Genomic DNA, 15,571 nt, shown 5'->3' on the forward strand with positions numbered 1-15,571 from the left:
TAATAATGGCGCCTTCCATGAAACTGAAACTGGGAGATCGAGTAGAAGTTCACGAACGCGGCCATGCATCCAGCGGCCCATACTTTCCGGCCACCGTTATCCGTACTCCGCTGAAGATGAAGCCTCATGTTACACTCCTGTACGTTGAGTACGGAATCCGTACATCATCTTCTGATCATCATAATCCCTTGGAGAATCCCCTTAGGGAAATAGTGAATGCGGACAACGTTAGGCCGCCATTGTTGCCGGCGAAGGAGCTGGTTGTTTTCAAGGAAGGCGATGATGTGGAGTTTTTCTTTCGGAACAGATGGTTCCGCGGTGTGGTTGTGAGTGTGAATGTAGAGGGGTTGAGGTACACTGTAAGGTTACACGATTCAACTCGACCAAGTGTAATGGTATGTTTACACCACAATTTAAGGCTTCATAGAGAATGGAATAATGGAGCTTGGAACCCACCTCTTCCACAAGATTGTGTTGATTTTATTAATTTGCAGATGAGGACTAATAAAATAAGGACCAAGAAGGACCCATTGAAGGTGAAGGTGAAGGTGAAGAGTATGAAAGTGAAGAGGAGTACCCCAATTAAGGACAACTCATTAATGGATCAGAGTTCTTCTACTTCTAATAATAAACCACTAAACAATATTACTGTCAAAGAGGAGATAATATTTAAAGATGTGTAGTGGCCAAAAATTGCTCTAAGCCCAATGAAAAGGCCCAACGATCGAAGTACTTACAAAGCCCACTTATAAATTAGATACAAAGAACCCATAAGCCCAGTGGCTCACATGGGCCACGCCCAATCCATGCCTTTTGGGTCATACCCATATTCAAATATCCAACCCACAATAAAGCTTGATTTTAAAGTGTAATGTTAGGGTTGACGCGTGGAGGAAGAAGAACGTTAAGTTTCCCAACTAACCCACGAAAATAGCGATCTTCCCTAGCATAGCGGAGCGAGAATATCAACCCTCTGAGTGATACGCTAATGGGAAGATGCTCATCTAGGAACAAACCTAAAAGATGACGCTCATCCCTGGAGAAGTGGGGGAAGACCGTTTCTCTAGGGACGGACCACGTTTCAAGAGGTAGCCGTTTTCCTAAGATAATAAATAGGCCCACACTGGGACTGGGGGAAAGAGGATAGACGAATATTCACTCTCTCTCTCTCTCTCTCTCTATAGTTTTACTACCAAACTTATTATTTCTCTACGATCTGACATACTCTTTCTCATTCCGGTGAGCGAGGTTTGACCGTGGATCACCACATAACCATAAACACAGGAAGTATTTATTTACATTTCTTGTTTTCTTTTCTACTTCGCACTATAAATTTACTGACTTGATCGTCGGAGTGCCTTCGGCCGGCACCACCCCGGTGTCCCAAGGTTTTACGGTCATCCTTTGTCTTTGTTCTGCAGGTTGTCGGTGCCCACAAACGCTCATTCCGATCATTGTAGATTTTAGCGTCTACAATTTGGCGCCCACCGTGGGGCCCTCACCAACTGACTGTGAGCAAGGCGATCTATCATTACCACACTTCAAATGGCAGAAGAAGGAGAGTTTGTTGCCCAAGAACAACCCAATGTCAATGAACAGCTTGCCACGATAATGGCCCAGATGCGCGACATGGCTGAGCGAATTGGAGTTCTGGAGCGAGAAAATGCAACCTTTAAGGAGGAGAACGCAACATTTAGGAGTGAAAATGCCACAATAAAATCACAAATGGAGTCACTGAAGGCTACCATGACGACTCCCAGTGTTGCTCAAAGTCGGTTCCGAGTTCCAATTGCACCAATGGCATCACTAGACTCAACTCCTATAAGAACAGAGACCCAAGTCTCTGATCAACAAACACTCGGAGGAACGTCGACTCCAACGTTAGGACGTCATTCTGTCGTAGGAGGTTCTCAACCTCAACAATCTGAACATGCTGATATGCAAATAGATGGGACAAACTCTGGAGGTCTAACGACCAACAATGTTGCCTCTGACCTGCCTACGGCCAGTCTTCCTACAACTGGCCTGCCTACGGTCAGCCTTCCTGCAACTGGCCTGCCTACGGTCAGCCTTCCTGCAACTGGCCTGCCTACGGTCAGCCTTCCTACAACTGGTCTGCCTACGGTCAGCCTTCCTACAACTGGTCTGCCTATAGTCAGCCCCCCATCGACTAGCAATTTGGGTGTTGGCACTAGAACATCTGATCCTCCAAAAACGTCTCCCCTTGAAGGATTCCCACCATCACAGGTAACTGCCACACAGGCATGCTAAACTCTAACCTGAATCCATCTTCTGTTGATGCAGGTCATACCACCATTCATACTCTAACTCAGGAGGATTTGATTAAACGAGCGATCACTCGGAGGTTCGAAGGGATGGAAGCAATGATCCAACGTATCCCAGGGGTTCCAACACCAATAAAGAAAAGTTTGCCTAGCAGTTTTGCTGACTCACCTTTTGTTGACGCCATTGCATTGGTCGAGATGCCAAAGAAGTTTGTGTTCCCATTAATGAGGATGTACGACGGAACAAGCGATCCAAACGATCATATAGCCAGTTATAAACAAAGGATGTTCACTGCTGCCATCCCTCGCCAGTTGCGCGAGGCATGCATGTGTAAGGGGTTTGGGTCTAGCTTGGCTGGCCCAGCCCTCCAATGGTACACGAATTTACCCAATAATTCGATCTCTTCTTTTGCTCAGTTAACGGATGTTTTTGTAGAACAATTTGCGAGCAGCAGAAAATTGGAGAAACTCTCAGATGACCTATACCGCATCAAACAAAGGAGAGGCGAATCCTTACGAGACTATGTGGCAAGATTCAATGCTGAAAAAGTTTCCATCACAGCATGCAACGTGGACACAGCCATTACCGCCTTCCGTAAAGGCCTGCAGGTAGAATCTGGCCTTTACAAAGAACTCACAAAATATCCATGCAGGTCAATGGAGGACGTGCTTGCCAAAGCTTGGGCGCAGATCAAGTGGGAGGAAGACGAATCCAATAGACAATCGACAACATCCTACTCTTACTCTCGCGACAGTAGAGTACCGAAGAGGGTAGAGCGACGACAGTCCTACCATTATTCAGAACCTTATCCAACCAACAGATCACGGTCATACAGAGATAGCGAGAACTCCACCCAATCACACAGACCAAGAGATTACATTGCAAAGACAACACTACCTCGGCGGATGAGGGAATCAGACAAGGGACCGATTCCTGAATACAACCTGAACATTAGCCCTGTCGAAATAGTTGCAGTAATGAAAGGAATGGGAAACCAAGTCAAGTGGCCTGAAAAGATTAAAAAACCAGCAGCAATGCGCGACACGACAAAGTGGTGTGAATTTCATAATGACCACGGACATACCACTCCAGAATGCATAGCATTAAGATATGAAGTGGCTGGACTCTTGCGCAAAGGTCAATTGCGAGATTTTTTATCAGACAAGGGGAAGATGACCGTGACGGAAGCAGACAAGAGGCCAACAACACCACCAGAACCACCTCAGCACACCCGGACATGTAATGTCATCTCCAGAGGGTCAGAGGTCAGCGGCGTGACATACTCAGCTGCTAAGAGGCATGCACGTGAAATAATCGGGACAGAGGGTAGACCAAAGAAACAACCAGTAGTCTATAACGGCCAGATCATCAGCTTCGTGGACGACGAAGCTTCAGATTTGCTCAATCCTCACCATGATGCTTTAGTCATTTCTTTATTCATTTCGAATTGTTTTACTAAACGTATATTGATCGATAACGGTAGCTCTGCTAACATCTTATTTTTGAATGCTCTTAGGGAGATGGGGATCGACGAGGCCACCATCATCCGCAAATCCACAGTATTGGTTGGGTTCAGTGGAGAGCAGAAACACTCAGTCGGCGAGGTCACACTCCACGTTTATGCAGAAGGAGTCAACCTACAGACGAAGTTCATTGTAGTTGACTCTCCATCAGCTTATAATGCAATCTTGGGCCGACCGTGGATCCATTCCATGAAAGCTGTGCCATCCACATACCACCAAGTGATCAGGTTCCCAACCAAGTGGGGAGTGAAAGAAATATGGGGAGCCCAAAAAACTGCTCGAGATTGTTATCAAAACTCGCTAAAAGAGAAATCGGCAACATTATAGCAGCTACAGCAGTCGAGTCCAACCTTTGCACCGGATGAACCTAGTATGGAAGACCTAGATGACGTGTGCATTAGCAAGGAGTTCCCAAACCATAAAGTCCAGATTGGAACAAAGCTTACACCTGAGTTTCGAGCCAGGCTGATCGAATTCTTAATCAAACGCCATCACTGCTTTGCATGGTCCCACGAGGACATGACAGGTATTGATTCTAACATTATTGTTCACAAGTTGCAGGTTGACCCTGATTACCCACCGGTCCGACAAAAAAGACGTAAATTTGCACCCGATCGCAACAAGGTGATAAATGAAGAGATACAAAAACTAATCGACGTGGGATCAGTCAGAGAGGTTGATTATCCTGACTGGTTAGCAAATGTAGAGTGAAGAAGAAGAATGGAAAATGGAGGGTATGTATCGACTTTACTGATCTCAACAAGGCATGTCCGAAGGATTCGTTTCCACTTCCTCACATTGACATGATGGTAGACGCAACAGCTGGACATGAATTGTTGAGTTTCATGGATGCCTTCTCTGGTTATAACCAAATCTTAATGCATCCCAATGATCAAGAAAAAACATCATTCATAACTGAGCGAGGGACTTTTTGCTACAAAGTCATGCCGTTCGGACTAAAGAATGCAGGGGCCACGTACCAAAGGCTAGTCAATCGAATGTTTGCCGACATGCTTGGAAAGACGATGGAAGTTTACATTGACGACATGCTTGTCAAATCTTTAGCAGCAGAGAATCACCTCGATCACCTCAAGCAAGCATTCCAGGTATTAGAAAAATACAATATGAAACTTAATCCTACTAAATGCTCTTTTGGTGTCTCTTCAGGAAAATTCTTAGGTTACCTCGTCACAAAAAGAGGGATCGAAGCAAATCCAGACCAGATAAGATCAATCCAAAATATACAATCTCCAAAGTCAATCAAAGATATTCAACGTCTCAACGGAAGGATAGCAGCGCTCAGCCGTTTCATTTCAAAGTCATCCGACCGCTGCCACTTATTCTTTTCAACTCTTAGAAAGACCAAAGACTTTGTGTGGACGGAGGAATGCGAAGAAGCGCTAAGACAACTCAAGAGCTATCTTAGCTCCCCTCCACTCCTAGCAAAGCCTAAGGATGGAGAAACACTGTACATGTATCTGGCAGTTTCAGAAGCAGCGGTCAGCGCCGCACTAGTTCGAGAAGATGAAGGAAAGCAACAACCGATTTACTACGTTTCGAAGACATTGCTAGGATGTTGAAACAAGATACACTCGAGTGGAAAAATTGGCCTTAGCGCTTGTCACAGCAGGACGCAAGCTCAGGCCCTATTTCCAGTGTCATCCTATAGTGGTGCTAACCCAATACCCACTCCGTAGCATTCTACACAAACCGGAACTTTCTGGACGCATGACCAAATGGGCTGTTGAGCTCAGTGAATACGACATAACATATCAACCGAGGACAGCCATCAAGTCACAGGTATTGGCAGATTTTATTGCTGACTTTTCTTGTGTTGGACAGGTACAAGCTGAAAAGGAATTATTATGCTTAAACGAGCAAACCAACTCGACATGGATGCTAGCAGTAGATGGATCAAGCAATAGTAAGGGGAGTGGCCTAGGAATCGTCCTTACCTCCCCTCAAGGAGATGTTATCCAGCGGGCGATCAGATGTGACTTCAAACTTACCAACAATGAAATTTGAATACGAGGCGTTGATCGCTGGGCTAGATCTATCCATTGAGTTGAATGCCAAAACCATTGAAGTCATGTCAGATTCTCAACTTATCGTAAACCAACTCAACGGGTCATACCAGGCCAAAGATTCAAAAATGGCATCCTATCTCCAGATTGTTCAAGACAAGATTTCAAGATTCACAAAATTCACCATTAACCAAGTGCCGAGACTAGAGAACAACCACGCCGACGCTCTTGCTAATCTCGGCTCATCCATTCAAATCAAAGATGGAGTCACCATTCCTGTGGTGATAATGCAATGGCCAGCGACATGGAAACCCAACGAAGATGTAAAAAATATGAATGAACAAGACAACTGGATGACGCCAATAATGCAGTACCTAGAGGATGGAACCCTACCACATGACAAGAACGAGTCAAGAAAACTAAGAGCTAAAGTGGCCAGATTTACACTCTACAATGGGAAACTCTATAGACGATCATTCTCAGGGCCATTACTCAGATGTCTATTACCAGCTGAATCCAATTACATTCTCCAAGAGCTACATCAAGGTGAATGCGGAAACCGCTCAGGCCATCGGAGTTCATGCAACAAAGCTCTAACAATAGGCTACTATTGGCCAACCATGCGAGCGGACTCCTATAATTTTGTTCAACAATGCGACAAGTGCCAAAGGTTTGCTCAAATATCTCATTTACCTCCAGAGAAGCTCCACTCTTCACTTACACCATGGCCATTTATGAGATGGGGGATGGACATTGTAGGCAAGATGCCAACTGCTCCAGGGCAGAGGGTATTCATGCTAGCCTTAACTGACTACTTCACCAAATGGGTAGAAGTTGAAGCCTTCGCACAAGTTAGAGATCGAGAGGTAAAAAACTTTATCTGGAAAAATATAATATGCAGGTTCGGAATTCCAAAGGAGATAGTTACGGACAACGGTTCACAGTTCATAAGCCAAGACTTCCAAAGCTTTTGTGCAGAATGGGGGATACAATTATCATTCTCAACACCACGATACCCTTAAGCAAACGGACAAGCAGAATCAACCAACAAGACAATAGTCAACACACTCAAAAAACGTCTAGAGAAAGCCAAAGGGAGATGGGCAGATGAATTACCAGGGGTACTGTGGTCTTACCGGACAACAGCAAAGACCTCGACTGGAGAGACCCCATTTGCATTGACATATGGAACTGAAGCGGTCATCCCAGCAGAAATCGAAATACCAACCATCAGATATGAACACTCCACGGATGATCTAAATCAACAGACCATGAACACAGAACTTGATTTGTTAGACGAAAAGAGAGAACAAGCACTTATCAGAATAGCAGCATACCAGCAAAAGGTGGCCCAACATTTCAATAAGAACATTAGGGTCCGACAATTCAAGGAAGGAGAATGGGTACTACGATGAGTGTTCCAAAACACGAAGGAAGAAGGAGCAGGCAAGTTAGGACCCAATTGGGAGGGGCCTTACCAAATTACAAAGATAGTTGGCCAAGGAGCATACAAACTCCGAGCAGCAGATGGAAGAAACATAGGAAATAGCTGGAATGCCATACACCTTAAGAAATACCATTTCTAATCACATGTATGGCAAAACAATGCCCCCCTTGTACACTGTCATTCTACATAGTGAATTTTCGCATGCTCCGCCCGTTGTTTTTTTCCCGAAAGGGTTTCCACGTAAATACCTGTGTCAATTGTTTTAAGTGTTTGTTATATTTTGGAGCTCAAAAACGTAAAATAAAAGTAATAACAAGTGAGCCACGCTCAACCAGAATATTCACTTACAAAGTAAGTAATAGGAGCTACGCTCCACTCAGATATTCACTTACAAAGTAAGTAATATGAGCTACGCTCAACCCAACTTTTCACTTATAAAATAGGTGACATGAGCTACGCTCATCCCAAATATTCACTTATAAAATAAGTGACATGAGCTACGCTCAACCCAACTATTCACTTAAAAAGTAAGTAATAGGAGCTACGCTCAACCCACTTTTCACTTATAAAATAGGTGACATGAGCTACGCTCATCCCAAATATTAACTTATAAAATAAGTGACATGAGCTACGCTCAACCCAACAACTCACTTAAAAAGTAAGTAATATCAGCTACGCTCAACCCAACTTTTCACTTATAAAATAAGTGGCATGAGCTACGCTCAACCCAACTATTCACTTAAAAAGTAAGTAATATGAGCTACGCTCAACCCAACTTTTCACTTATAAAATAGGTGACATGAGCTACGCTCATCCCAAATATTCACTTATAAAATAAGTGACATGATCTACGCTCAACCCAACTATTCACTTACAAAGTAAGTAATAGGAGCTACGCTCAACCCAACTTTTCACTTATAAAATAAGTGATAAGAGCTACGCTCAACCCAACTTTTCACTTATAAAATAAGTGACATGAGCTACGCTCAACCCAACTATTCACTTACAAAGTAAGTAATAGGAGCTACGCTCAACCCAACTTTTCACTTATAAAATAAGTAACATGAGCTACGCTCAACCCAACTATTCACTTACAAAGTAAGTAATAGGAGCTACGCTCAACCCACGCTCAACCCAACTATTCACTTATAAAGTAAGTGATAGGAATTACACTCAACCCAAGTATTCACTCACAAATTAAGTGATAAGGGCTGCGACCAACCCACCTATTCATCTATAAACTCAAGCCTTCAGAATTGCATTCAATCGTAACTAAATATAAAATTTACTCAACAGTGTTACGGTCAGCCAAGTGTGATGTACTCAGTCAAGCTGTTCCAAAGTCTAAGTTTTAATGACCCTCGCTAAGACTTAAACTAGGGGATATAGTACATGGATCAATGCAAAATTTACATCAACCGAATAACATAAAACATCAGCAAAATGAAAAATGAAGAATATTAATACCAAATTAAGATAATAAGTCACACCACCGCAAAAGCAACGTTCATACATCAAAGCGTCATAAAATTCAAAAGGGTCATCACTAAGAGGATGTCCGCACATCAAAAGGATCGTTAAGCATACATACTTAATGCCACAATGGCGATGTTCATACTTTAAACAAATTGGACCTAAAGTTTAAATCAATTGTCACTTGTAAACAAAAGGGAGAACTTAAAAGACCCACTATGGAGCAATGGTACCATCTTCAGCAATGGAGAACATCACATCATCAATGCCACTCCCGCCAGAGACAGAAGTATGAGCGTCGACACCCATACTAGGGACAGAGGTATGAGCATCAGCGCCCTCATCAAACACAGAGATATGAGCGTCAACATCCATTTCATTCTCTTGCTCAAGAGCCAAATATTCTTCATGAAGTGCAATAGCACCATCGACGTCCCATCCACGATGGAGCCCTTTCTTATACTGTATCATCAACTCCCCCCTTGTCTTGATGGCAGTCTTGAGTGAAATATCATCAACCTCCTGGTACAATGCGACATACTTAGCCTCCTCCTCCTTGAGTTTGGCACGCACACGCTCCAACTCAGTATTCAACGAGGAATAATCTTGTTTTAGCTTGTCATATGATGATTTGGTAGTCTCTCCTTCCAGTTTCAAGTTCTCCACTTCCTTTCTAAGTCTAGAATGCTCCTTGTTCAAAGCTCTGTTCTCTTGATCAAGCGAAATTGTGTCACGCCTTAAGTAGAGGACTGCTTGAATAGCCTACAAAAAACAAGTTGAATTACCACGAGTAACACACAAAAATAACTACATATGCGTACATACAAATTCTTTCCAAACTTACTTGGTAAATCGTAGAAACACCGTAATTCGCTCGCCCCGCAACTCCGATGCCCCTCAAACGCTCTTCATCTCTCGGATGGAGAAGAGCCTCAACATGACCTTCGATAGAAGTAGGGTCAGAGTAGGCCGAAATGTTGGAAGAGATGGACAGGTTGATCATACTCTCCTCAATAGACAACTCGTTGTCACCCCTCAGTGGAGAAGCCGCAACCACACCATCAGCTGGCAACTGAGAGCTATCGGTTCCATGTTCCTTAGCAGGAACTCGAGGTTTCACAACATGACTTGTGGTCTTCTTAGACCTCTTTCCAAGTAAATTAGTCTTACCCCTAGCGACAGCATCATCCGCTCCACAAACCTTGAAAGTCATCCTCTTATAATAACGGTCTGCAAGGTAACGTTCTTCTTCCGTTAAATGACGAATCAAAGAGAAGGGACCACTAACCTTCTCTAAAGCTCGGGTCAACAAAAGGATGGGGACGCGCTTGACAACGTTGAGTGAAAAAATACTACCTTCTTGACGTTGCGCACCTCTCCACAAATTCCCAACACAAGATTTATCCAAAACAAGAAGCTTGTTATGGGCTCTTTGATCGGAAGGAATAGAGAGCAAGTCGTTAACTCGAGCTTCGGACCAATACCCCCCTCGAGGACATCGAGTGAGCCCCTTACCTACAATGACAAAGAGAAGTAATTAGTATTCATAGACAAATCAAGTATCAAATAAAAAAACGACAAAGAAACCAACACTCCTCACTCACTTAAGGTTCTCCATGAAGTAGGAACCTCATAATCACTCGTTCCAAACAGGTCACCTTTGACAAAACAATATTTCTTCCTCCAACCCCTCTTGTTGCTCGGAACCAGCTCCGTTACCCAAGCTTTTTTGTTCGCTCTAAGAGTGAATAGAAATCGACCCTTATCTGTATCGTGTTGTTTAAGATAATAACTTGACTGAAAATCTACAAGGTCAACCCTCTTACCCTTCACTCTAACTATGACTTCTATACCCAACAATAACCTCCAAGCATTTAGCATAAGTTGGCTAGGAGCTACCTCATAATAGTCCAATACTTCTTGTACAAATGGAGGGAAAGGGAATCGAAAGCCAATCCTAAAAGGAAATTCATACATACAAACCCAATCGCCACTATCCCAATCGGGACGCTCAGCGATAGTCGGAAGTCGCATTTGTATAGAAGAATGAATCTCATATTGATGTCGCATGCGTAGGATATCACCCTTAGTCATACTAGACCTCGGGTTGTCCCTCAAAAAGTGAAGGGACCGCCCGACATACTCATTCTTGTCACCCTCATAATCATGTACCATTATTGCATACTCAAGAGCTCGAGGTTCTCCATCAATCTTACATACATTCTCATCAAAAACTTCCCCCTCATCATCACTGTCAACCAAAGTGACTTGAGGTAATGGTTGAGCATTAGGAATATCTTCATCACTATCCAACATTGAATGAGCACCTCCTTCTGTAGAAGAAGGGACCCCAATCATTAATGGTGAAGTCACACTTTCCCAAGATCCCATCTCACCACTCAACAAGAGTATGGTCACAAACACTAGACAAAATTTAATGATCTATGAAAACTCAAAATATAGATATGCTATGATATCCAACGATCATACTACGCGTCATATAAAAACATTACATCCATGCTACACATTATGCTTTTATTAAAATTTTAGTGGACGTATTATGCATCAAGCTCATACAAAATCCTACGGTCATACCACACCCACTATGCTTATCAAAAAATTCTTGTTACTTTTATACAAAAATTCTATGGTCATACTATGCAAGCCATGGATAAGTTCAAAACACAAAAATTCTACTATTTGTTACAAATTCGAATCAGAGCATACAAACACTTCACATTTAAGATTATGAATAATACACTATTCCATGAACACCAAAAATATCAAGAACACCAAGAATAAAATAATATTCTAAATAGTGAAAGAAAGACTAGAAATACTTACAAACAAGAGAGACTTCTTAGCCTTTCACCACACAAAGCTCTCCTCCACACCACTTGAAAATGAAAGAAGACAAATGACAAGTAAAAATTAGTGGTCCTACTTATATAGTACAATACAAAGGAGGGAAAATGAGTATTTCAATGAACCAATACACTTCCTAAACCTACAATCAGCCCATACACGGGTTGCATCAATTTTTTGATGAATGTATATATGCACACACTCATGTGATCTTGCAAATCACTACAAATATAAATTGTCTACATCAACAAAAGTCACTTTAAGTGGAATGCAAAAAGAAAAGGCATTACATTACCTAATATTGGTACTATTAATATAAAATAAATATATATATGTGGAATGGTCAACTCAAGACTAGTGTAATAAACATTTACTCTCACATATACACATATATATATGTAGTACTTATTTAGACCACCACACACTCCTACGGTGGTATTTTCTAATCACCAAAATATATTGTTTATTCACATTTCACATTAAGTTTAAGACATGAAGTGACAATGCACACTCATTTCATGTTTGTTGTGTACTTTTTACTTCTTCCACTACACAATGATCTTATATCCTTATAGACCTTTTTCATAGCCTATAAGGGACGTGAATGACCACATCACATTAAGGTACCATTCCAAATATAATTTTATATTTGTATGTGCATCTTTCATGATATATATATATTCTTATATATGTGATACACTAACCCAACATTATTTTTATTAGTAGTATAGAAACTACCACCTCACACTCCTTTACAAAATCAAATTTAGTTGAATCTATTATGAGTCATGGAGTAGAAACACTTATTCATACCATGTATATACATATAGCCCTTTATTACTTGTCCACCCATATACTAAGTTTATACTCAACATGTATTGTCCAATCACATCGATCGTAAACATCAAAGAAAACTACTCTCTATGTACAATATGAATATATATACATGTGATTAAATTTACAAAGTATTTAAAACTAACATTGCTTCACACTCATAAAATCACAAGGGACAAAATCTCATATGAACCTCTTAATCTATTGGCGCTCAGCCATACGCAAGGCATCGAACAGGAGTTTTTAATGTTTTGCTCATTGGAAAACTATATTCAATACTCATTCACTTATCTCCATTCATTCCCTTGCTCGAATTGCCTCCAACTCTAATTAGCTACAATTTCAAATTGAACAAGATGAGGCACCAACAAATTGAAGATAAACAACACACTTGCCTTGAAAGTCACTGATGTAACAAGCCCTCATCAAAACAAAATTACTTATAGATATATTCAATCTAACTACTTCAACTTATGCCGGCCCAATCATTCTCGATCTAAAATCACGCTTACAGGCACTGTGAGTCAATCATGCACGCCTACGAGTAATGCTCTTTAATTTGAGTATAACCCAACTTAAAGAGCAAGGGACAAACTGTAGTGGCCAAAAATTGCTCTAAGCCCAATGAAAAGGCCCAACGATCGAAGTACTTACAAAGCCCACTTACAAATTAGATACAAAGAACCCATAAGCCCAGTGGCTCACATGGGCCACGCCCAATCCATGCCTTTTGGGTCATACCCATATTCAAATATCCAACCCACAATAAAGCTAGATTTTAAAGTGTAATGTTAGGGTTGACGCGTGGAGGAAGAAGAACGTTAAGTTTCCCAACTAACTCACGAAAATAGCAATCTTCCCTAGCATAGCGGAGCGAGAATATCAACCCTCTGAGTGATACGCTAATGGGAAGACGCTCATCTAGGAACAAACCTAAAAGATGACGCTCATCCCTGGAGAAGTGGGGGAAGACCGTTTCTCTAGGGACGGACCACGTTTCAAGAGGTAGCCGTTTTCCTAAGATAATAAATAGGCCCACACTTGGACTGGGGGAAAGAGGATAGACGAATATCCTCTCTCTCTCTATAGTTTTACTACCAAACTTATTATTTCTCTACGATCTGACATACTCTTTCTCATTCCGGTGAGCGAGGTTTGACCGTGGATCACCACATAACCATAAACACAGGAAGTATTTATTTACATTTCTTGTTTTCTTTTCTACTTCGCACTATAAATTTACTGACTTGACCGTCGGAGTGCCTTCGGCCGGCACCACCCCGGTGTCCCAAGGTTTTACGGTCATCCTTTGTCTTTGTTCCGCAGGTTGTCGGTGCCCACAAACGCTCATTCCGATCATTGTAGATTTTAGCGTCTACAAGATGAGTGTAGTGTTGTTTAACAATACTAATTAATGCACACAAATATATATTATTGGCCTCCTCCTTAATTATACTTTTTTATTTTTGTATGTATTGAGACTTTGTTATAATAATCACATTTTCTTTTTAATACGAGTTAAATGTTCCATACGAGTTAAATGAGTTATAATAACAGAATTTACCCTTATATATATAAAAAATCATAACAAAAAATGTTCCATACGAGTTAAATGAGTTAATCCTTTTCCTTAACGTTAGATCCCAATTAAAATGTTCTCATTCACCAAGTATTTTTACAACTACAATATTCTAAAAAAATCAGTATAAATTCTCGGATATGATTCTCTCCATTCAGGTCAGGTGAGATTTACAGTTCTTTATTTGTAAAATCTTTACAGATAAAAGGGTAAGAGAACAACTTCGATGAAAACCATCTTTTTTTACTTGATTCAATCTGCAAACGAAGCTCTATAAACTCATCAGAAATGCTTTTTGGCAGACTTGGCAGCTCACTGAAACATATAGCGCACATTAATGTAGGCCAATCAGGTTTCTAACCTGTCGAAAGTAGCAGAAAATGACCCATATAAAGCTCCATTAGAGTCAGATCCAAACTCCAGATATCTTCAGCGTAACCATCGTAATTTTTGCAATAAGTCTACAAATCGAACCTATCCGAACTCATGTAAGCACACATTCCTTGTGCCGGACTTTTTATATATCTGAATAGGTATTCTCAATTTTTTATAGGGGAATTACTTCGTATACTGTTTTTTCAAATTTTTTTTTTCAAATTTACAGTTTGGATTTTTAAAGTGGTTACAACGCTAATTGTAATAGGGGTTTCTATACAATTTTTTGTTGCGATTTAAGTTGAAGCGCTAGTTACATAATAAGGGTTTCTATATAGAATTTTGTAAGAATGCAAAAATAAAAAATATTTAGAAGTGTAAAAATGAAAAAAAAAAAAACCCTATTTTATATCATGGTATTAGCAAATAATCGATGTCATAAATTCTGTTATGACAATTATGTAACACTGTTAACTATTCTTTATTTCGTAAATAAATATCATTTACAAAATTGTAATATATAGTTTGTTTACAAAAAAAATAAGTGGAAAAATTATATTGTATGACCACTCGACTGTACTCATTTTAATTTTGAATAATTACTATTTTTGTCTTGTGAAATTTTAACACTATATGATCTTGCACTCTAAAATATACGTACAACTTGCTAAAAGTTTCCCATAAAATATAACAGTTATATAATTATGTTTCTTCTGTTAGCATCTGTTACTTTCATTGTTAAAAAATTAGTATTTTTATCTACTGAACTTTAATCACAAAATAAAACCTAAATGAAGACATCCAGTTATGATAATTATATCAAAAAATTAATAAAATTAAAAAAAAATTAAGAGAAAAAAAAAACTAAATAGTATAATATAAAAAATAATCAAAAATACAAAATGTAATTGATTTATGAAAGTTTCTACTTACAAAAATGAAATTATATATAGGGTAAATAATGGCATAAGTACCCAAGGTTTTAAGTTTGTAAGCGGCATAAACCCAATGTTTATTTTTAGCAGCATAAGTACCCAATGTTAGTAAAACTGTAATTTTCAGGTTAGACTTTATTCTGAATTTATTAAAGGAACACTTGGAAGTAACTGACACTAAATATTTATGTCTAGACTTGATGATCTAGAATCTGGACCTTATATGTAGC

At 40.3% G+C, this 15,571-nt stretch overlaps 1 protein-coding gene and 1 pseudogene across 3 annotated transcripts; one reads left to right on the forward strand and one right to left on the reverse strand.

Annotated features, from left to right (window-relative positions):
- The first annotated feature begins 4,181 nt into the window (after positions 1 to 4,181).
- LOC133030865 (uncharacterized) lies at positions 4,182 to 7,419 on the forward strand (annotated as a pseudogene).
- Positions 7,420 to 8,724: 1,305 nt separating this feature from the next.
- LOC115720111 (uncharacterized) lies at positions 8,725 to 11,632 on the reverse strand. Of its 3 annotated transcripts, XM_061103754.1 has the most exons (5): positions 11,598 to 11,632; positions 10,358 to 11,086; positions 10,110 to 10,268; positions 9,598 to 9,983; positions 8,725 to 9,515 (listed from the first exon to the last, which is right to left on the reverse strand). In XM_061103754.1, exons 2-5 carry the CDS (start codon positions 11,067 to 11,069, stop codon positions 8,970 to 8,972), a joined length of 1,803 nt encoding a protein of 600 aa, XP_060959737.1. In that variant the 5' UTR covers positions 11,070 to 11,086; positions 11,598 to 11,632; the 3' UTR covers positions 8,725 to 8,969. The 3 variants fall into 3 exon arrangements, with proteins under 3 accessions (XP_060959737.1, XP_060959736.1, XP_060959735.1); XM_061103753.1 differs by lacking the exon at positions 11,598 to 11,632 and having other exon boundaries at positions 10,358 to 11,298; XM_061103752.1 differs by lacking the exon at positions 11,598 to 11,632 and having other exon boundaries at positions 9,598 to 10,268; positions 10,358 to 11,301.
- Positions 11,633 to 15,571: the final 3,939 nt, after the last annotated feature.

This window comes from Cannabis sativa, chromosome 9 (genome assembly GCF_029168945.1).
Source record: "Cannabis sativa cultivar Pink pepper isolate KNU-18-1 chromosome 9, ASM2916894v1, whole genome shotgun sequence".
NCBI classification, from domain to species: Eukaryota; Viridiplantae; Streptophyta; class Magnoliopsida; order Rosales; family Cannabaceae; genus Cannabis; species Cannabis sativa.

Coding starts and splice junctions, on each gene's coding strand:
- LOC115720111 (XM_061103752.1), bottom strand. CDS start 11,144: ATGGGATCTTGGGAAAGTGTGACTTCACCATTAATGATTGGGGTCCCT. Junction 10,269..10,357: donor TACTTCATGGAGAACCTTAA/GTGAGTGAGGAG, acceptor TTGTCATTGTAG/GTAAGGGGCTCACTCGATGT. Junction 9,516..9,597: donor GTGTTTCTACGATTTACCAA/GTAAGTTTGGAA, acceptor TGTTTTTTGTAG/GCTATTCAAGCAGTCCTCTA.